The sequence below is a fragment of the Phascolarctos cinereus genome, unplaced genomic scaffold (assembly GCF_003287225.1).
Source record: "Phascolarctos cinereus isolate Bilbo 61053 unplaced genomic scaffold, phaCin_HiC Scaffold_4;HRSCAF=312, whole genome shotgun sequence".
Taxonomy (NCBI): Eukaryota; Metazoa; Chordata; class Mammalia; order Diprotodontia; family Phascolarctidae; genus Phascolarctos; species Phascolarctos cinereus.
The window spans coordinates 352,957,396-352,980,640 of record NW_027555847.1 but is presented as its reverse complement, the minus strand read 5'-3'; the positions used below and the strand labels follow the sequence as shown (position 1 = coordinate 352,980,640).

General features: G+C 34.9%; 2 protein-coding genes across 4 annotated transcripts in view; one reads left to right on the top strand and one right to left on the bottom strand.

The window, feature by feature from the left end:
- The window catches only part of OSMR (oncostatin M receptor), an 86,339-nt gene extending 78,261 nt beyond the window's left edge, over positions 1-8,078 (top strand). The window contains 1 exon segment of the mRNA XM_078153212.1: positions 465-8,078. Coding sequence (XP_078009338.1) covers positions 465-1,025 — 561 coding nt within the window. The 3' untranslated portion in view covers positions 1,026-8,078.
- A 1,425-nt stretch (positions 8,079-9,503) lies between these two features.
- Positions 9,504-23,245, bottom strand: part of RICTOR (RPTOR independent companion of MTOR complex 2) — a 125,504-nt gene continuing 111,762 nt past the window's right edge. For all 3 annotated transcript variants that reach the window (XM_020996096.2, XM_020996115.2, XM_078153211.1), the window contains 7 exons: positions 21,624-21,801; positions 20,498-20,579; positions 19,491-19,724; positions 16,613-16,765; positions 15,579-15,702; positions 14,846-14,984; positions 9,504-14,038 (listed from right to left, as the gene is read on the bottom strand). In XM_020996096.2, the coding sequence (XP_020851755.1) occupies positions 13,964-14,038; positions 14,846-14,984; positions 15,579-15,702; positions 16,613-16,765; positions 19,491-19,724; positions 20,498-20,579; positions 21,624-21,801 (985 nt within the window). In that variant the 3' untranslated portion in view covers positions 9,504-13,963. The remainder of the gene's footprint in view (positions 14,039-14,845; positions 14,985-15,578; positions 15,703-16,612; positions 16,766-19,490; positions 19,725-20,497; positions 20,580-21,623; positions 21,802-23,245) is intronic.

Genomic DNA, 23,245 nt, shown 5'->3' with positions numbered 1-23,245 from the left:
GCTAGTGAATGTTATATATCTGAGGCCAGATTTGAACTTAGGTCCTCCTGACTCCAGAGCCAGTGCTCTATCCACTGTGCTACCTAGCTGCCCCAATACAACATCATAGATCTACAGCTGTAAGGGACCCCAAATTAGATACTATTGGATCAGGCCTATGATGACAGTGCTTTCCTTGGACTTGTGAAGGAAAGTAGGAAAATATGAGCTTCTGAGGGGGACAAACGTCAAGAACAGGGTGAAAAAGGATTGTCCCTCTTTATTCTCAAACAGTAAAACAAAAATGTAAAAACAGCTTGAATTCTTTGCTTTTAAACCATCACCTTCAATTAGCTGCTGTGATCAGGATAAAACACTGAAGCATCATCTCAGTTATTAGGAGGGGAAATGTTTAAAAACAGGTTATTTTTCTGAATTTTATACATTTGTCTGCTTTAGCAATTATTTTGTTGATTATTTTCTAGGGCAATATTCACCAGGCCATACTGAATACTAGTGACTGTATTCCTGACGCCATTGAAGTTGTGAACAAGCCAGAAATAAGTAAAACACAGGGATCAAGGACATTACTTGTGGGGAATGAGATCACCCCACCTGCCTATCTCTACCTCCTTCCAACAGGAAAAGATGCGTTGGACTCTCAAGCTTGCATTTGTTTTGAGAACTTCACTTATTGTCAGGCAGCATCTGACTCTGGTTCTTGTAGCCAAAATCAGATGATACTCACAGACCAAATGAAGTCTGTGGAGCCTTCTGAGCATTTACTAAAGGTAGGAAAGGACTACATCGGACCATTGGACAATATTCCTGCTGGAGAAGAAGCCAGTTTGAATTATGTATCCCAGTTGGCCCCAACCACGTCTGGAGACAAAGGGAACTCTTCACCTAATCTTCCTGAGCCAGCATATTGCTCAGAGTATAAAATGCAAATGGTGATACCTGCAGGCTTGGCTCTGTCCCTTCCCCTAGAAGGTGACAGACCCATCTCAGTCACCTCTTTAGACCAATTTGAAAAGCCATGCTAACCAGTAAACACGTTTCATACCTTCATGCTCTATGACACCGAGTTCCATATCCTCAGTGCTCGTGGCCTTAGGTACAATGTGACATATCTGGTACCATCCCTCGGTCAGGCACAAGAGCATGGGATTGCATGCATAAAGAAGTCCTACAGGGCCACGGAAATCCTGCTGGGCTTCATGGCCAGAGGAACATTTTGCACATTCTTCTGCTTACCCTGGAGGAAAAAAAAAGGCTGACCTGAGAAACAGTGCCTGAGGGAGCTTATTTACTATGCTGCTTCTTCATAATAAAACTCATTTTCTGATAGGCACTTTATCTTTTTCTCAATTTTTTTTTTAAAAAGGTGGCTGTCAAGGCTGCTATCTCGGGACCTTCCAGCTCTACTTCTGAGAGAAACTGTTTGTACGGAGTGAGTCCTGCTTCCACATTTAATACTTTAGAGACAAAAGGATTATACTTGGATACTCATTTTATAAACTGAATCTCAAGGTGACACATTTCAGCAAATACAACTTGTTGGTGGGCATTTATTCTGGCTAGTTACTAGGGGAATAGACCCTGAGGGATCTTGGGATTGGTGTTTTGGAATATGTTTTGAAGTGATTTGAAGATGATAGCGTAGCTGCACGTGCACCTGAAGGGAGTGAAAACTAAAGGGACTGTAACAAGCTGGAAGACAACTGACATCTACCACTGGAGGCCCTTCCACTTTCTTTCAGTGACTTGGTTTTGTTTTGTTTTTTTCCTTCTTTTTTTAAAAATACCATTCACCATCAATATCTATTCTTTTACCATCAAGAATATTACCTCTGGATGTGGGAAAATTGGAACGCTAATACATTGTTGGTGGAGTTGTGAAATGATCCAACCATTTTGGAGAATAATTTGGAACTATGCCCAAAGGGCTACAAAAATGTGCATACCCTGTGATCCAGCAATAGCACTTCTAGGGCTATATCCCAAAGAGATCAAACAAATGGGAAAAGGACCCACATGTACAAAAATATTCATAGCAGCTCTTTTTGTGGTGGCAAAGAATTGGAAATTGAGAGGATGCCCATCAATTGGGGAATGGCTGAGCAAGTTGTGGTATATGAATGTAATGGAATACTATTGTTCTATAAGAAATGATGAACAGGCTGACTTCAGAAAACCTGGGAAGACTTATATGGTCTGATGCTGAGTGAAGTGAGCAGAACCCAGAGGACTTTGTATACAATAGCAGCCCCGTTATGCAATGACTAAGAATGTTAAACTGAACCCTTCTCAGCATTACGAGGATCTAAGACATCTCCAGAGGCCTCGGGATGGAAAATGCTGTCCACATTGAAAGAAAGAACTATGGAAGTCAAATCGCTCTCACTTATTTTTACCTTAAGTTGAATTTTGTTTCATCTTTCTGATGGTTCCTCCTATTGGTTTTAATTTTTACTTACAACTTCACTAATGTGAAAATATGTTTAATGGGTATGTAAATGTAAAGCCTATGTCAGATTGTGCGCCGTCTTGGGGAGGGTGGTGGGGGGAGAAAAAGGGAGAAAAAATTTTCAACTCAAAAGCATATGAAAAAAAAAAAGAAAAAGAATATTACCTCTGAAAATCTCCTTTATTCTGTTTATGGTAGAGTGTTAAATAAAACAAACAAACAAAAAAAAAAACCCAACACTGATTGATTTTAGTACCCTCAAAAAGAAACGTAAAATAGGGGCAGCTAGATGGCGCAGTGGCCCTGGATTCAGGAGGACCTGAGTTCAAATGTGGCCTCAAACACTTGACACTTACTAGCTGTGTGACCCTGGGCAAGTCATTTAACCCCAACTGCCTAAAAATTTAAAAAAAAATTAAAAAAAAGAAATGTAAAATACCAAGTTTAATGAAACAAACTTTAGGACATTTAAGAATATTAAAGAGTTAAAGAATTTAAGAATATTAAAAACATACACTGCAAAAATGATGCATAAAGGTGGAGGTATTTTTAATGAGCTCAGCCCATTACATTCAAACTCCACATCACTTCTCACATTTATCCCCTTCACTTCCATCTGTAAAGCTATTACTGAGTTCCTATTTCAGGCCCTCATAACCTCTTGTCTGGACAATTGTCATAACCTCCTAATTGGTTTCCCTGCTTTGAATCTCTATTCTCCCGAATCCATCTTTCTCCCTGTTGCCAAAATAATATTTGTAAGGTACAGATCTGATTGTGTCTCTCTCTTCCTCAAAAGATCTTCTTCGCTGGCTCCCTAGTTACTGCTAGGATAAAAACATCACCGCCAGTTTAATACTTAAAAGCCTTTTCCAAGCTGATTCTAGCTTATTTTACTGGACATTTCCTTTTACTCACCTTTAAAGTTTCTGTTCCAAGCCAAAATCCATATCTTACCTCCATATATTTGCACAGGCTGTTCCTCCTTCATGGAATTTGTATACCCTCATCTCTACCTTAGCTAGGTTTTTTTTTTTTTTGGCTAGGCAATGGGGTTAAGTGACTTGCCCAGGGTCACATAAGTAGTGTTATGTGTCTGAGGCTGGATTTGAACTCCTGACTCCAGGGCTGGTGCTCTATCCACTGCGCCACCTAGCTGCCCTCATACCTTAGCTATTTTGTAAAAAGAAATTTTATTTATTTTCAAACAAAGATGAGTCTTCTCTCTCTCCCACTTCCTTTACCCTTTCCCCCCACACTGAGAAAGCCAAAATAACCAAAAATGAAACAAAAACAGATCCAATACTCCTGTTATAAATATGGATAAGCAAGCAAAACAGAATTTCTCACTGCCCATTATTCTAAAAAATAATGCCTGCACTCTGAGTCCGTCACTTCTCTGTCAGGAGGTGGGCAGCACATTTCATCGTCCTCAGAAATTGCGGTTGATCATTGTGATCAGAGTTCCCAAGATTTCTTTATACATACACATGTATATATCTATACATACATACATACATATATTACAGACACACACATATAGTCTTAATCAGCCAAGATCTACCTTAAACCCACTCTCTTCCTCCCCCTCCACCACTCTGCAACCCTTCTACCCCCACTGGAATACAAAAAAACCCCCCCAAAACCAAACAACAAAACTGATTACAAATATGTATAGTCAATCACAACAAATTTCTACATTGGTGATATAAAAATATTAGTCATTCTTCATTCTGAATCCTTCATTTCTTTATCAGGAAGTACACAGCATGTTTCATCATTAGTCCCCTGAAATACTGGTTGTCATTACTTTGATAAAAGTTCAGCACAATAGTACTGTCACATTCATATATCATAACTTGTTCATTCATTTAACCAAATTATGGACACCTACTCAGATTCCCATTCTTTGCCACCTCATTAGCTACTATAACTATTTCTGCATATTCTTAGAATTTATTTTGCTTAGGACTAATCATTCCCTTAGTCTTTTTCTCTACTTTCCTTTCTCTCCTATTGCCTCATTGAGTGAAATGTATTTCTGTACCCAACTGTGTATAGATTCTTCTTTCTTTTGACCAGTTCAGATAAGAGAGTGTTCATGTCAGCTGGTCCCCTCACCCTCTCCTTCTTGTTACTATGGAAGCCTACTAGTGTACCCTCATTATGTGAGATAATTTGTCGCATATTTCCTTCCCCAAGCATATGCCACTTCCCATCTTTTCATTCTTTAAGATCATCAAGACTTAACAGAACCATTCCCACGTCTTGTCTATTTGGACTTCAATTAGGGTTCATAGAAGATCATCATGTATCATTTCCTCTTATCTGAATGTAAGTAGCTTATCCTTGTTTAGTCCTTTATCATTGTTCATTCATATTCACCTTTTTATGTTTTTCATCAGGAATGCTTGGAAGTTCTCTATTTCATTGAGGGTCCATTAAAAGGACCTGTAAAATTATACTCAGTTTTGCTGGTTAACTTATTTTTTTTTTTTTTGGGCAAGGCAATTGGGGTTAAGTGACTTGCCCAGGGTCACACAGCTAGTGAGTATCATGTGTCTGAGGCTGGATCTGAACTCAGGTCCTCCTGACTCTAGGGCCGGTACTCTATCTACTGTGCCATCTAGCTACCCCTTGGTTAATTTATTCTTGATTATAAACCCATAATCCTCTTCCTTCTGAAATACTGTTAAAAGTTCTCTACTTCTTTATAATGGTGGCTGCTAAATAATGTGTGGTCCTGACTATGCCTTCTTAGTGCTTGAATTACTTCTTCCTGACTGCTTGCAATATTTTTTCTTTGACCTGGAAGCTCTGGATTTTGAGTATGATGTTTCCTTGATATTTTCATTTTGAGGTTTCTTTCAGGAGGCAGGTGGATTCTTTTTATTTCGACTTTGCCTTCTGGTTTTAAGAGATCTGGGGATTAAGATTTCTTGAAAACAGAATGTCTAGATTCTTTGGTCATTACATTGCTAATCCAGTGATCCTTGATTTTTTTTCTCATTGGTTTGCTTCCTAGGTCAATTGTTTTTGCTATGAGATACCTTATATTTTCTTCTACTTTTTTTAAACCCTTTGGCTTTGTTTTAGTGTTTCTTGTTGCTCATGAAGTCACTGGCTTCTATTTGTCCCATTTGAATTTTCAGGGAGTTTGTTTCTTGGGAAAGGTTTTGTACCTCTGATGCCAACCTATCAATTCTCTTTCCAACTCTTTCTTCCAAGTTCTCATTTCCCCCCAATTTTTGCCTTGAGCACTCTCATTTCACTTACAAAAAATATTTTTTTAAATTCTTTTTTCAAACTCCTGCTTCATCTTTTCCAGGAATTCTAGTTGAGTTTGTGCTTGAGCTGTATTTTTCTGTGAGGCACTGCTTAAGGATGTTCTGGGGTCATTCTCTTCGGAGCTCGTGTGAGTACCTGTTGCCAAAAGTAGCTAGTTGCAGTGGGATTCTTTTGGTTTTTCCATTCTTCCTGACTTCAGACTTAATGTTAGGGCTTAGCTTTGCCACACTTTTAGAGGGAAGCTGATCCTGTTGCTTTCTTGGAGTACTGAGGTGCAGGCTAGTGACCTACAAGCTTTCAATGCTCCCCAAATGGCCTAGTCTGGCAAAGTCTGATTGCCAACACATTGGTCTGAGCTCCACAAGTTTCTGACCTGGGTTTGTGTCTGCGCAAAAGTAAACTTCTAGATGCTGCCCTTATTAATTACAGCTGGAAAGCTCTGTTGACTCAGAGCAGCAGAATTGAAGGCTTCCCTTTGTTCTGCGATTTCTGCCCTTTTATTCTTCTGGTCTAGACACTGGAAGTAAGATCCCACTTTGAGCCTTAGGTCTAAACCACACAACTGGTACCGCTGGCTTCTGAAATTTCTTTCTCCATTCACTACCCAGGGTCTCCATACCAGAACACAGGTCCCTTCTCACTACATTCTAGATCTGTGACCTGGAAGTGCGTCGTGGGTGACAAAGCGGCCAGTTCACACTGTCATGATGGTCCTATTGAGTTCTAAGACCTCTTGCCCTGGTACACAGACTCCTCGAGTGCTAGAGTGCTTTGTGCTCCACTTGTTCCTAACCCAACCCGTCCCCAACTTCTGTTTGTTTCTCCCTATGCTGACCTGGACTATTTTTTCTGGATTTCCCATCAAGACAGTCTGGTGCATTTTCTTTCTGTTTGGTGAAGTCTGTGTAAGGGTACTTGGCTGTACTTCTTCCTTTTTCTTCTTTGGCTTGGCTCTCCTACTTTACCTTTTTTTAAGGTTCACCTCTGGTGCTAACTCCTATAAGCTTTTCTTGGTCTCCTAAAATTACTAGTTAGGGTTCCCTCCTTCCTCAGATTAGCTTGTATTTTCCTATACTTATGTATTGAAATCACTCCTCATAAGCACAGACAATTTCATTTTTTATCTTTTTATCTCTAGTACCTGGCACACAGTATTTTAATAAATGTTTAGTTGAATATTTGACTCTTTCAAGCTTCCTAAGTTTTGTGACCATTGTACATTCCAAACCTAAGATACCCAAGCCTTCCTGCCTCACAATATAGCAGTGTTGAAATGACAGAGAAAATACAATGAGCTGTTCCTGCATTCTCCACAAGTAAAGGCTAGCTGGCTGTCCCCTTTTGTTCAGTGTGTCTTAAGATAGAGTAATAACCACATCTTATGTGAAAAGTACCTCTCAGATCTTTCTCCTGCCCCATCTGGCATTTCAGGCATGTACAATGTACAGAATTAGCTTCTGCTTGGACTGTGTCCCCTAGGAACAGAGAGCTTTCTTCAGGGAAAGGTGGGTTAGGCACCTGCAAAGAACATGAAGGTAGGGAAGGAACTATTTTAAATCACCTATCACTCACAAGAAGCGTTTTGGGTTTGTACAGCCAAGGTATCACCTGGTATTTATGTTTCTTCATTGAAATGAAATTGTGTCACTTATGAATTACTTAAACATCAATCTACACACGTCATGTTGGTGATTTGTGGGATATCACTTCTTAACATGACCTTATATTTCAAATGTAACAAATTACTTCAAGTCTTCTATTCATAATTAAAACTGTAACAAAATGTTTCGCCTTAACACCATATCAAGTGACTTTCCCATTATTACACAATTAAGAGTTTTCCCGACTCTGCCCTACATTGGGATTGCATCTCTTGAAAATGTCCCGCAAGTTTCATAACCAAGGGTTTTCCCATCCTTTTCACACTGTGGCAGCTATAAAAGTCTGTTTCCCATGATTTCCTATGGGTTTGAGAGAGAAAGGCTAGTGGAATAAAACTTGGAGATAAACCCTTTAATAGTATAAGCTCAGCTAAGACAAGAATAAAGATTAAGAAAAGGAAGCCTAGAATTAGAGAAAAAAAGGAGGTGGGGAGATCAGAAGTGATAAAGAGACAAAAGGAGAACAACAGAAAGGAAAACAGGAAGAGAAAGAACTATCTATTGCTTTTAAATTAAAACAAGGCAATAAGGTAATATTTTAGGATAAAGATAACCTAAATTTAAAAGCTTAGGCAAAACATTACATCTCTCCCTGCCCTAAACCTTGGGAAAAATAAGGATTTGGTTTCTTTTTTAAACAATCATTGTGAATTTCAATAAATTTTTGTATTATATTTGTATTTAGTGTACCAATTATTGTTTTGTATATTTTGAGTATTATTTATAGACTCACAGAACTTTTGAGATGAAAAGGACATATTAGCTCAATTTCATCATTTTACTAATAAGAACACCAAGGCCCAGGCAAGTTCTGTCATTTGCTCAATGTAAAATAGCTAAGTTGGTACACAGTCAGGACTAGAATATCTCTCACTCCTAAGCCACTGTTTTTGTTAACTACATGATAGCAAGGTGAGTATTCCCTATAGATGGCAATCTATTTGTGCCTGCACATCCTCTGACCCATCCATGTTTTTCCATAAACGTACCATGGGCAGGGATGGGAAGGGAGTCTAAATAACATGTTAGGAGCCTTGCTTCTGATCTCTTGACATCTAGAATATAGCCATGGAAGACATGGACTGTTTGTCCATTGGTTATCCCTTGCTCTTATCTGAATTTTGTTTTTTCTTGTGTAAATTCCTTGTGTTGTGTTGCAGCCTGGTCACATCCAGTATACGATTTGCCCTCTGAATAATCAACTTCAATTTTTCAAAGCCCACAGAATTTCATGTCTCATAGTAAAATAACATCACTACACTCTTTCCTCTTAAAAGCTACCCTTTCCTCCTTTTAAATACATACTTTTAAAAAGGCTAGGTACATTATCAAGTGCTTTTTTATATAAGTTGGAACCTTAATTGCAATACACTTCCAATTTTATGCTGGAATTCAATATAAAAATGATTTGATCCACATAAGTTTGATTCATGGTGAACTTTTCTCATATAGATAGATAGATAGATAGATATGTTCTATCTATAAATGTTAAATCACGACCCTTCCCTTCCCCAAATTCATTGTGTTAAATCACATGTATCACAAAGCAATGCTTCTATTTCAAATTTTTATGGACTTATACTATAAAATAGGAATATAATTTATACTATAAATTTATTACAATTAACCTTAAATAATATTGTGATATTTTATTAATCAAAATGAGTTGAATTCCAGTCAGTTTTTTTGGTAATATTTTCACCAAAATAACTAAGAACACAAGGGAAATGATATCATTTTCCACAGGGAACACTAGGGATATTGCCTGCTTTTTAATGTAATTTCCACTTAAAAGAGAGTGTTGCTCCACCTAAAAGGCGGATTTCCTGGAGCTCCCACACCCTATAATCACAGATACTTGGGGAAGACTGAGTTGTTTGTTTGCAAAAATATTACCAAAAAAAGCTCTTTCAAGGGAAAAATGCTAAACGTTCAAACTACATATTGATGTTAATCGTGGACCTAGATCTCAATCTGTAGCTTGTAAAAAATAATTTTGCTTGGTAGTCACTGTTTAAGAAGCATTATAACCCAATTCAATTTTTGTAAGTCATACCTACAGCCATCTCAATTTCTTAAATTTCAAGTAAAGAAAACAGTATCACTTTAAGAATTTTAAGTACATTTTATTAACAACATATCCCTTTGATAAGATTACGCTTCAGGAGGCTTTTAATGCCCAGAGACATAAACTGTACACACTATACAAAAACCACCAAAAAAAAAATCAAGGTGGGCAAAACCATTTGGGAACAAACCTCTTTGTTTAAATTATACACAGCTCAATGAAATATTCTTACAGAAAATATATAAATACTTTTTCTTTCTATGTTACAGGTATACAATATAAATCAGATTTCAATGTCTGTTCAGTGACCTACAAACACTAGAACCTCCAAATATGTAGCAGCGATTACTGAATTAAAAAAGAAAAAAGAAAAAAGAAAAAAAACTGCATGGGGAGGGAGAATAAGTCTGAGATTTTCACAATCCCTTCCCACTCTTTAAAACAATTAATTTACACCAATCTCTTACAATAACAGCTTTAGGGTTACTGACAGACCAGTATTGCAACATTTTTTCAACTACATAGATGAAATGTTTTCCTTTCCCCCCTAAGACTTTGCATTTTGTGCTAAATCAACCTATTCAGTGGCAAAATTGCAAGTTAAATTTTTTGGCATAAATTACATTTCTCAAATTAAATAGGTATCTTACAAAGGAAGTCAAGCAAAATGTGCAATTTATGCATGCTGTGGCATAGCTATCCATCTATCTACCTTATAAAAATAGTCCAAAGGAAAAAAGTCCATGTTCTGCATACAGACCTACTATGAATGAACAGAACTCCCTGGAAACCAGGAACTTAAGAAAAAAGGAAATCACTTGTGGTAATATTTAAGTGTTCCAATTATTTTTTTCATTTGATTTCTCTGGTATATGTTAATAAGGAAATCTCTCTGTAGTGAAACCAAAGTGTTTAATTAACAATGCATTTTGTATATGGAAAGATGGGGGTGAAGCTCACATGACTGGAGACCTAACTTATATCATGGAAGATGTTTTCAATAACAAATATTCTCTCATTCCAAAAGGCTAATTCTCCTTAAAATTTCTCTCATACAATCAATTAAGAAATTCACTTTTTCCATGTTCATGTCATAATGAATTGTGCACTGAAAACAGAATTGGAAGCATTCAACACTTCACATTATCTCTCAGGGAAAAACCTTCTGAAAGGAAGTTTCCTAAGGCTGTTCTTAAAGCAGGCTAATTTACAAAACTTCTCTTACATAAATTAGCATTCTACTCAACATGCAAAACAATTGCAGATCTGCTAAATAAAAAAAAAGACCCAAAATATTAGATTGGTATTTATTGCTTAATGATATGTGCTTCACGGTATGCAAAATGTATCTTCTGAATGTTACTGAACAAAATTTTGTGTGAAGTAGAAGTAGATAAGTCTACTTAAGCTTCCAAGTCATAGTTGAATACTTTGCCATTATTACCATGCCCTGAAAAATTAGCCAAGCTCTGGTTAAAGAGAAGCAAATTAATAAAGTCTTTGCTTGTCAAGAACTGTTATGTTTATTTTGTATACATGTTTTTCTTTCTGAGGGTATTTTATTTAACAGTGTATATGTGGCTTACAAACCTACTTTTAATGCATATAATTCTTTTTATCTCAGAGAATTTTACTGCACAAACAATATTTAGAAGAACTTTGGGATAGGGGTGGGGGTTGTCTCTGCCTCTTTTATCCACCTAAATATAAATAGGTAACAAAATGTAAGTGTTAAGAACTTTCAGATAATATTATTATGAAAGCTCTTATATCTGATTTCCTTATTTATCACTATCTAAAATAGAATCTAGTTACATGAAGTTGATTAATTGCTTTTGAAACAAATTTTGCAATTGGAAATGACAATTCACTTTACAATATTAGAAATTCACAGTTTATAACCAGCACAACTGCCAAAGTTCCTCTAATTTTTTCAATAATTCTTTCTATTAGTGATTAATACAATTTTATTTGGACTAAAATTAATTCTAAAAATTCCATATCTTGAAAAACTACAGTACTGACATTATTCTTGTAATCTATGTTCTGGTAATATCTACTAATAGATGATTTTCTCAAATATTTTTATTACCACTGACACCACTCCTAAACTTTTCAGCTATGATTTTATTTTTTAAACATCTAAATTAAGCACTTGGCGCATAAGCATGTTCCACCATAAAAGGCTACCTTTGACACAAGTTCTTATAGAATATTAAGCCTGCCAATGAATCCAAGTGTTAACCAAAGAGCACAATGGTTTTCTAAGTACAGACATTTTATTTCCTTAGAACCTCAATGATAACCAGAGAACTACATGGTTCTCTCGAAACTAAACGCTATAGGTAAAAACGACAAAGTTTAAATACAGAATACTGGTCAAAAACTTTTCAGGCCACTATTTATTTATGCCTTAACTTCTGGGAAGAAAAAACAAACATGAGTTAATGGTTTAATTCATGAGGGCTTAAACCACAGATTTTATAGTCTATTCTAACTGAGGTAGTTTGAAACTACTGTCTAAAGCACATGAATCCCATTTTGGGGAGGATCACTACATTATTTCCTTTGGAGTTTTTAACCACTATTTGGTCTAACATTTCTGACAGTTGGTTCTTTGGAGAAGTAATTTTATCTTTCAAGCCCAAAGACCAAGTCAACAGGCAAGTTTTTACGGTCAATATATTACAGAAACTCTTGGGACTAGTGAAAAATGAAAAGTTGAAACAGATTATTTCTGCTTTTCCTTCAACTGGATTTCATGAGAGAAACTCAAGTCAAATTCTAGTAGAAGCAGGTTACAATCCTGCAGCTTTTCTGCTCTGATGTAAGTTGCTATACAGTGCACATAAAAACAATTCACTGAAGTGCAGTCCAAGAAGTGTCATGTAGTGAGATGAAGTGCTTCATCCCAACAAAACTTTCAGTGCCAGTAAATAAAATAAAATAGTTGTCCAACTGGGAAATAATAAGTGGGTTTTACTTTTTAGTTCAAAGGGTTATTTACATACATCAAAGAACAAATCAATTAAGATCAGGATCTGTAATATATGGGGCCATGAGTTAATGTCACAACTGTCAAAGCTGACAGTGACTACAAAAATGGTAAAACTGAATGGTCATTTTAAAAAGTGTCCTAATTCAGTCCAGCTGGATATTTTTTATATAATATATATATATATTTATATAAAAAATGGTAATTCCTTTAAATCACAAGCATTCTAATGAAGATTTCCGTGCTATTTTATATACAAATTTGCATATATGTAGTTAATTCCTGTAAAGATTTCCAGGTATCTTTAGATACATTGAAGTTTTTTTTTTTAAAAGGAAAAACAAAACCTGCCATCATCAACTTAGCAACATCACTGATAATGTAATAAAGGCAATCACTGTATTCTTAACTCATCCATCACTGCATTTAATTTGTGCAAAAAATTTTCAGAAAGAATACTGGTATAAAAATTAAAGTACTGCTGCTTCAAAATTTGGTACTTTAAGGCTTTTCACTACAATTTTTAGCATAATAATCAGTCTCATTAATTAAACCAACATCTAAGGAAATATGGCTCTGCTTTTCCCATGGAATGTGGAAATAATCTACGAACTCATTCTCCTCACAAGAGTCAGAGATAATTTACTTACATTTTTACATTGAGGCCAAATGTCAATAAATAGTACTTATTCAATTTCCCACTGAGAAAAAATGGCATGTTAAGAATATAAAAATGAACAGAAATTTCATTGAATAAAATATGTAAAGGGCAAATTATTTTAGTTTAATTAAAATTTTTTTATTTAATTAGGAACTGTAGTGAAAAACCTTAATTGGTTCATATACCTATAATAATACATTGCAACAAAATCTGAGAGTCAAAATCAAAATAACAATTTGCAATTATAGTAACATTAAAATAAGTTAAAAGTCCCAGGTCGCTGAGGCTCTTCTTTCAGTCTGAGGTTACAAACCTCTCAAGTAGTGTTACAAACATTAAGAAAAACGTGGAAGGTCCAAAGTTAACCCCCAAATACCAGCTGTTATAACACATCCCAGTATGGAAGATGTAGCCTTTAGAAATGTAGATTCCTGGTATATATGAGTTAGTTAACAAACAAGGCATCTTTCTATTTACCCTAAAAAGAATTCAGAATCAACCCTGTAAAAGGGTGTTTCTTCATACTATCTTATTACTGTTCAACTCTCATTATGTTTTTAAAATTAAAGAAAAGAAAAATCTGTGTAGGTGTTCAGTGCTTGGCTCTTGTATACATTTGGTAAATATAATTCATAAAACTGGTAATGGATGACATTCCCAAAGAATGTTTTTGGGAAGGAAAGTTTCTGCTGGGGAAAAAGAATCTGCAGTTCATACTGTTCATGTACCAGGAACTGCTGGAACAAGCTACAGAAGACGCTCCTGTCTCTGTTGTCCAGTCAGTGAGGTTTTTCTGAGGGATTTCAGGAAGTCCAAAGAGATATACTACATAAAGATGAGGTCAGGATTCGGCTGATGTATCAATTATAGGTTGCTTTGGTGGAGTTGATAAGACAGCCTCTGCTTCTTCGTGCATCTAGGAACAAAATGATGAACCATTAATAATTCCTGATGCAGTCTTGCCAGTCAGAGTACTTTTACACTGAAGGGACCCATACACAGAAAGAAAGTGATGCAGTGACTGATGACTATATATGTTTAACATGATGTGAAAAAAAAAATTCTGACAACCCCCTGCATCCTAGGCATGATTGATTCAAAGGGTGCCTAGGTCTTTTTACCTTAGAATAATGTATTTGAAAGAGGATTTAGCTCCTTTAGCTCCTTCTGTCCTCCTGAGTGTAAAACAGTGGTACCTCGCCTGTAGTTCACTGGACAGAGAAGTTTTTCTTAAACTATTTATCATGTGTGATGCTTTGCCTCTTAGGGACCAGAACAAACAGCTGAAAAATTGTGTGGATGGTGACACTGATTAACACATGTACTTTCTGGCATACTGCTAGTGATCTGTATTACTATCAATAAATCTTATAACTAGATATAAGGAGTGTAGGGCTGTGTTTCTATTCCTTGGGATCTAATACTGGACTACCAGCTTCCAACTATGCATCGAGAAAAAAAGTAGAAAAAAAAATCCCTATTTTCAGTATTTCCCCAAGTTACTTTGTATTTAACTTATCTATGAACACGCTGTATTCCCTTCCCCTAAATATAAGTTCCTTGAGAACAAGAACTACTTTGTTTTGGTCTTTGCCCAGCATTTAGTACAGTACTATACAACAGTAGGTAGTTAATAAATGTACACTTTATTTAACTGAACATTTAATAAAAAACTTTTGTTCATTGTTAGCACTGATGAAGTACAATGCTTATTTCTCCTTACTTGTAAAAACTGAACATCTTGAAATAATTCCTGTATGAATCTGCGAGATGGCAGTCGAAAAGTACAATGTGATAACAAATAGGAAACCTCAGAGTAGAGGCATATATCATCAAATGCTTGAGGAAACTTCTCTTTAATTCTAAAATAGAAGAAAAGATTTGTTAAATTAGAAAAAATGTTAATTTATCATTTGACACTTGCTTTTAAAATAAACAGCTCCTAATTATAAAACATTTTTCAATTAAGATGCCACCAGTTAAACACTGATGGATATGATTTTTTAAAGTAATTAATATAAGTAATTAATTTTAACAGGAAAAGACACCTTTTAGATTATTTTTTATTAGGAAAATAGTTATATCCAAATTTAGCATTGCACTTAAGCCACTTTAGTTATCTTTTTAAATATACTTCAACATTCTAAAAGTCAAAATTAAAGACACTGATGTACCATCTTTGAATTTCCTACTTTTCATACCACAAGATGTGATCTTGACTTGATAAAGTACTCTAAAAACCTTTGCAAAAAAGTGCCTTAACAAAGCTTTGAAGGCTTTAAGAAAAAGAGAAAATTAAGGGAATTAAATTTAATCTATAAGAAATCACTATGAGCTATCTATTATGTAAAGGAATCTTTAAATTTTTATTACTCTATTTCTTCTTGAAGCCAGAAAAATAAACAAGCAGAACAAATATTACAGGTGAATTTAATGCGCATACATTATTTACTCACGTCAAAAGTCCTGTTTCATGACCTTTAGTTCCTACTGAACTACTCAAATTGATAACTAATCTTAACACTTCTTTTCGAAGGAGTATACGGCATACTGGTGTGTCATCTGGAATTGACTTGACTCCTAAAAAAAACAACCACCACCATTTTTCAGAGTACAGTTCAATGCATTTCTCACTTTGGGAAAGTAAGCTATTATGAGTCACAGCTGTATTGAGAATCATTTAATGTATTGAGAATCATTTAATGACTTCAAAATGTTTCTTAATACTAATAAGCTCTCCAGAACCTGATAATACTCATCTGGCACAAAAACTTTTATAATGGCGCAGACAAAAAAATAAGAGTGAAAATATAACGCCTGCAAAAGTTCAGTATAACCATTAACAATTGAAACATTAAGGGTCTGTCACATGAAAAGCACCATGCCAAATGGTGGAGATACTTTTTTAAAGTGATACCTGATTTCAAACACCTCAAATTTTACTGAGGCAACAGTAAGAAGAGGCATGCTAATACACAAGAAAGAATGGGGCCAGACTGTGTGAAGAGCTTTAAATGACAGATTAAGGGGAGTGTCATACCCTAGAGGCAATGAAGTTTTTTTTTTAAATTGGGGAGTAATATGGTCAGTTTTCTACTTTAGGAAGATTATTTTGGTTGCTATATGAAGAATGGATAGAAGTGGAGAAAGACTAAGGACAGTAAGAACAGTTAGCTTATAAATAATACAAGAGATCCTAAGGGCTTGAACCAGGGTGATGTCAGGAGGAGATGGACACAAAACATTTATGGGGTAGAATCAAGTGGACATGACAATTGCTCAGTTGTGGGGAACAGAGAGTTGATTCAAAGGAGTAGGTAAAGTAGGCATAAAGTACCTTAAATTGTGTAACCTATAAGATGACACCAAGAATGAAGGCAGACTAAAAATTCTGCATAGTACTTCTCATACAAATGCTGTATGTAATTATTTGTTAAAATATAAAGTTTTTTTAAAGCTTTTTTTCCCCCTTATAGTTCTGCAAACTTACCTAGTACCAGTTCTGTACTCTTGGTACTACTGGCTGAACCCTGGGATACAGCATCACTGCATCCTGAAATCCCAGAAAACTTTGAGGAAACGACATCTAGGTGATTGTGGATGGTCTGCCCACACCAATCAGAATATGGAATGTCTGGAAAGTCTGAAGAAAACAACTACTAATTTAATTAAAGGAATTTCATGATTTAGTCACTAAATCAAATGATAATCCTTCATAACTAATTCACACAAGAAATTTATCTTTTCAATAAGATTACTCCTAAAGGTTTGTCTTGCTTTTGTTTCTCTTTCAGTTTTTAACAACTCTGTACTAAAGATCTAAACAGTAAATTTATATGATGTAATTTATATGATATAACTTATTTAGTGGAAACATTTCTCACATAACAAGATATTTAATTTACAAACTCAATTTCATGATAAATACACTTTAAGACCATTGGTGTGAATGTGAGCTACATGAACTGAGGCAGCATGTGTCCTAGGTATCAATGTTACTGTACTACAAAAGCATTTTCCTGAGCTATTATTTGACTGGAAGCAAACTTTCTCTGCCCCAATAATTCAAGTCAATTAAAAGCTGTCATTCATTCATTCATTCATTCATTCATTCATTCATTCATTTTCTACTATAAACAAGGCACTTAGGAAATGAGAGGCCTTATGGAGTAGTAGACAGCCTCAGAACTAGGAAGCCTGGGATTGATTATGGTCTCTAATATACTGGCTAGGGCTGTGTGATCTTGGGCAAGTCACTTAACCTCTCAATTTTAGAGGCCACTCTCTAAAACTAAATACTGCAGAAGAGTTGCTTTATCCCTACTGGTAGAAAAGGAAATTCCAAAATGAGATTTCCCCACACAAAGGAAATCTTAGGTCAAAATAAAACAAAACAAATCCATGCAAGAAAATGTGCTAGGTGCTAGGAATATTATATAAATAAAAGGTATAGTTACTGTTTTAAAGAAGCTTATAATTGAAAAGAGGAAAAAGGAGAAGAATATAAACAGCCAAATCATGAATATTAGAACATGATGTGATATATGATTCATATGATACCAATTATCTTTAAAAAAATTTTCCAGCACATCTACATAATTTGACTTAATGGACTAGAAGAAATGTAAATCAGAAAATCTTTTGCTGTTATTTTAGGAAGTAATATTGGGAAATCTTAGAATTTTGGGGGTGGAAGAAAAAGATTATTTAGTCCAATTCTAATATCTTATGGACAATGAAACTATGGCCCAGAGAGCTTAAAAGACTTACCCAACATCATGCTGCTAATTACAGGCAGAAGCAATACTAGTATCTGTATCTAATTTCTTTAATATTTTATTAGGTGTTTTTTTCCTACCACATTGTCTCATTCCACTTGTACGATTTTCTTTATCTAGTATCACCCCCAAATCTTTTACATATTGAATTTTTAAAATACTAGGAATCAGTGTCTTTGACCCTGAGCAGATTTCCCATTTGCAAAAAGAGAATACCTCATAGAAATAGTGTTAAAAATTTAAAGTACCTTATTATTAAAGAAATGAGAAGTACAGTTCAAACCACTGCCTGGACCTCTACGAAAATATATACTTTAAAAAACTACTAGAAATAAAAAAACTAACAGCTACTCTAGCTGCAGCATCAAACTGAAAGTGTAATTTTATGGGAAAGCAAAATAGAAAGGATACAGAAGATATTATACTATACTATAAATAAACAAATTCTGCAAGAGATTATAATCTTGGCTGATTTTTGTGAGTGATGTATAAAATTACTAAGAAACTGAACAAGTATGTTGGGATGTTGAAAATCATTTGTTAATTTTATTTAATTGCACATGCATACAGTTAGATTGGTTTTGCTACTGTTGAAAAATAAGTTTATGATAAAATACTTTTTAAAGGAGAAAAAGAAATGAAATGTGTCATTTTGGCACACTGTTTTCTTTCAATCTATTCTCTTGGTTGTCTCCTTTCCTGAGTGGTCCTGCCAGTTAACTGATACTGATTTGTCTCTATTCTTAGTAAGTTTCTTTGTTTTTTTAATATTTTAGTTAGCATAATATTGCTAGGAGGGCAGGAAAGGAGAAGGTGAAGAAATACAATACTAACTAGACAAGAAAAGGCTCTGATTCCAAAGGGACTAACTAGGAACTCTAAAGTCATCTAACTTTTCCTGGATGACTTAAGCAAGGAAGAAGCTGAATGAGGAATGGCCATGAGCAAGTCTCTTCAGCTCTTCAGGCCCGAGTTTCATTACTAAAGATGTGGTTAACACAAGATATATAACAACTACAAAGGCATTTCATTTTACGTAATAGATTTGTTCCTAAAAACCTGTAACTAAATCCAATTTTTGAAAATTAAGCCATTTCACCATTAATCTATATTAAGATGCTCTATGATTACATTATGTCTAACTTTTCACTGCATGATAGAAATGAACATTTTAGTTTTAAGTTTTGCTTTACTTACTTAGAAGCCCTATATAGCTTCTAAGACCATTCACGCACCAAACCTATGATCACACAGGATATTAAGAGCTTCTGAAAATGGAGTTCCCATTTTCCATGTGTACACTAAAGATCTTAACTGAATTTTTATTAGGCCACCTTGAGATCCTTTGTGAAATGTTCCTTTCTTCCCTTCCTTAGTTTTTGTGGTGGCTAACAAGGCTAACACAAGTCTATGACTTTAAAGTAATATTTTGAGGGAGTTTAAGATCTACAGCATACACTCATTTAAAAGTAATATGTCATTTGTTTTATAATGAGAGAAAAAAGTCATTTAAAAACTTTAACACACTTCATGTCTTCAAGAAAAAGAGTCTATTTCAGAGGGTTCCCTAACCTGAATAGAAATACTAACCTGTGTGAGTATAAGTTGAGTCCACTTGGTTATTGTGCTGGTAACCCAGAATCTGGATACAGACACAATAAAGACAATTATCGTCTGTGTGCTCCTGTAGCCCCGTGTCTTCTATATTTTCTAAAAATTGAGAAGCATCTGAATGGCTTGTATTCATTATTTCTGTGAGACTAATCTGTTGTCGGAGCATCTGAAATGGACTTTTTACAAGATCTCCAGTACCAGATGGAAGACCTACTCAGAGGCAAAAATAAAACACAATGAAAAAATGATATGAGAACTAAAAAATATTTGGTACAATCAAAATCTTCCTTCCAAGTATCTTGGGATAGGTCAATTTTTTTTTTTAGTATGGGAAATGTAAAACGAAAAAGAGAACTCTGTCTCTGTGCAATTATGAACATAATTTTAATGGGGCAAGGAGGGTCATGAGGAATGAAATAAAATGTTAATATTTGCTCTAAAAATATAAAAAGCTATCATTTAAATCTAACCTCAGCATTTATATTTTGTGGCTTGAATTTTGGGTACAAATAAAAAAGAATAAATGTAAAATAACACAAAAACATCTATAATCATTGTCATCATCCATAAGAAAAAAAGTGTTTAAGGAACAGTAACACCTTTTTAATGAAAAGACTTTACAATTTTTTAAAAAATCATGATTATAAAGATAGATAAATGCAAGCACTAGAGTAATTAGACATTTAAGCTTTTCCAATTTAGGGATATTTACTGTTTACATTTTAGGCATTTCAAGTATTACTTTCTTATGAATGAAACTGACTTGTTTGCTTCAACAGGTAGAACATTTGCTTGCAAAACTCTGAGAGTTAAGTATTGTAATTTGAAATTAAGGTAATATCAAAAGAGAAATTCCTAGAATTTTTAAAGCCTCATCCCTTCAACAAAGACTACTACAGAATGAATTTCTTAAAACTCCTTACTGTAAATTATAACACGATATCAAACCAAAAGTTATGAACAGAATAAATAATACTTATTACCTCCTGAATCAGGTAGTACTCTCACAACACGATCATCACAGGGAGGTATAGTTTTCTTCTGAAAATAAGGAATATCCTTTACCTAAAATTTTGAAATAAGATCATGGGAACTGTCTCCAGAAAGAAAATAAATAACATTTCTCAAAACAAATGACATTTTTAAAAAGTTGCTAACACTACACAATGTAAAATGCAAATGTAAAAATGTACAAAGTAAAAAATAATAAGAATATTAAATTATTCATAATTGTAACACATCAAACTTGAAAGGGACTGTGAGGGTCATCTAGTCCAACTGGTACCTGAACAAAATTTCCCTCTACAACATACGTGAAAATCGACCACCAAACCTTTATGACGATAGCTCTTTAATTCCCATAGCAGAATATTTCAGGCTGGAATAGATCTAATGGGTAGGATTATAGTGTTAAGAGTGGTAAAGTATTTCAGAGCACATCAAGTCCAATTCCCTCACTTTCCAGATGTGGAATCTGATTTCCAAAGAGGTTAAGGGACTTGACTAAGTTAAGTGCACACCCAAAGTAAGGCACAGATCCAAAAGCAAACCCTGGTCCTCTCACCTCCAGATGCCATGATCTTCCCAGGGTGCCATTCTGCTTCCTCTATTCAGAAAGCTGAGAGGAGCAACAGTAACAAAGTTCTCACATTCAACAAATTCTAACTGACTGCTAGAAAGAAAAAATTATGCCTGCTCTGTAATGAGGAGGCTCAGCTAGGATAATGCTTCATGGCATTTATAAATTCCTTAACCCAGTGTTACCCAAAGAGGCTAGGTATTGGAAACTTTCGGATATCTTAATAGGATAGATGCTACCAAAAACACAATGTAGTAAAGAACTTGTATCAGACTAAAAAGCAACAGCAATAGAAAAAGTAGAGACTAGAGGGGACATGCTATTGAAAGAAAGGAATATGGTAGGGGATAAAGTGTGAGAGGAGAGGGAAGAATGATATCCTAGAGAGGCACAGTGAAAATAAATTATTATATAGTAGGACAACTTCTATCTGAAAATTCTTTCATTATGTAGTTTAAAATCACATTTGCAAAAATCAATATATGCTACAATACTAATTTTTAAGGAGAAAAACACATTTATGAAGGTACCTGGAATATTTCATTGATGTCCACAGGAAGAGCAAGTCCAATGTAATCATCTGAGCTACCATATGTAGCATTGGATACCATGGACCTAACTGAGGAGGAGCGTTGCAGTGTATTTTGATTAATAGGACTTAATAGATCTTCTTTATCTAATGAAGCATAACTTAAAGCTTTCATGAACCTAAAATACCATGAAGAATAAAAGAACCATTGAATTAGTCTGATTTGTCATCTTATTTACACAAAGGAGTTTATTATACTTTTGTCTACCTTTAACAAAAGATGTACCAGGAAATCAAAAAATCTATCTATCAGACTACTTGAGGTAGTTAAGCAACACTAAATACTTCTAAACATTTTCTTTATGGTAATCTTATTTATAGTGTTATTAATATGTATTAAATATCCCAATAAGCTACCTAAAATAGCCTTAAGTGAATATCAAAAGGTAGGTGGCCCACACTTCCTGGCAATAAAGTTTTTACAAGTGCAGAAAACTAGATAATCTCCAGCTGCCAAATACTACCTTTACCTCTAATTCTTAAAACATCACAAAAGTCAGAACTGTAGTATGGGGCCACATATCACTAGCACACAAAACAAGGCAACTTAAGAGGCTGTTTAGGGTTGTAGGCCTAAGGACACCTCTACCAATAACCAAACAAAGTACAATATTGTGAATAATAAAAACAATTACTCCATAATAGCTAACATTGTTATGTCACTTTAAGGTTTGCAAAGTTTTATAAATATTATCTCATTCTATCCTCACAAAAACCCTGGGAAAGAGATGTTATTATTATTCTCATCTTACAGATAAGGTAAAACAACAAAACAGAGGTTGAGAGATTTGCCCTGGGTCATATAGCTAGTAAGTGTTTTGAGTATGGATTTTTCAGGTCTTCCTGACTCTAGGCCCAGTGCTCTATCCACTGTATTACCTAGCTGTCTCAAAATCTTGTAATGTTAACTATTTTCTCACAATTTCTAGGGTAGCAGAAGCCAACCAAAATTATTCATCTTCATAAGATCTAATCTACTAGTAAACATTACATTCAATTAAAAATCCAATTCAATAAACATACATTAAGAACCACTATGTGAAAGGCATCTGTAACAGGTGCTAAGAATAATGGTCAAACATTTATAAACAGTTCTTACAGGAGTTTACATTCTAATGGGGGCAAATGATGTCTGCAAAGACAAGTCTATGTGAAGGTGTCCAGAACCTCAAAAGATGGAAGGAACCTCCCACCTCAGAGGTCATCCATCTAATTCAATCTACTTCCAAATAACAATCTTCTTGACCACATACCCAATAAGTGGTCTTAGCTGAAACCAACTAATGGACAAAAGACAAAATTAAAGCAATGCTTACATTTTTTGTGCCTTATCATGGGGCTCAAAATCCTAATACTAAGCTTATTTTGCAACATCATTATAGCTCATATTTATACAGCACTTTACAGTATTCAAAGCACAGATCATTAGATCCTCATTTCAAATTCAAATTGAAATCCAATTTACTTCAAATAGGTGAAATGCGTATTAACCCAATTTTACTAATGGGAAACAGGATGAGAGAGGTAACATGACTTGTGCAAAATCTACAACTTACAGCAGAA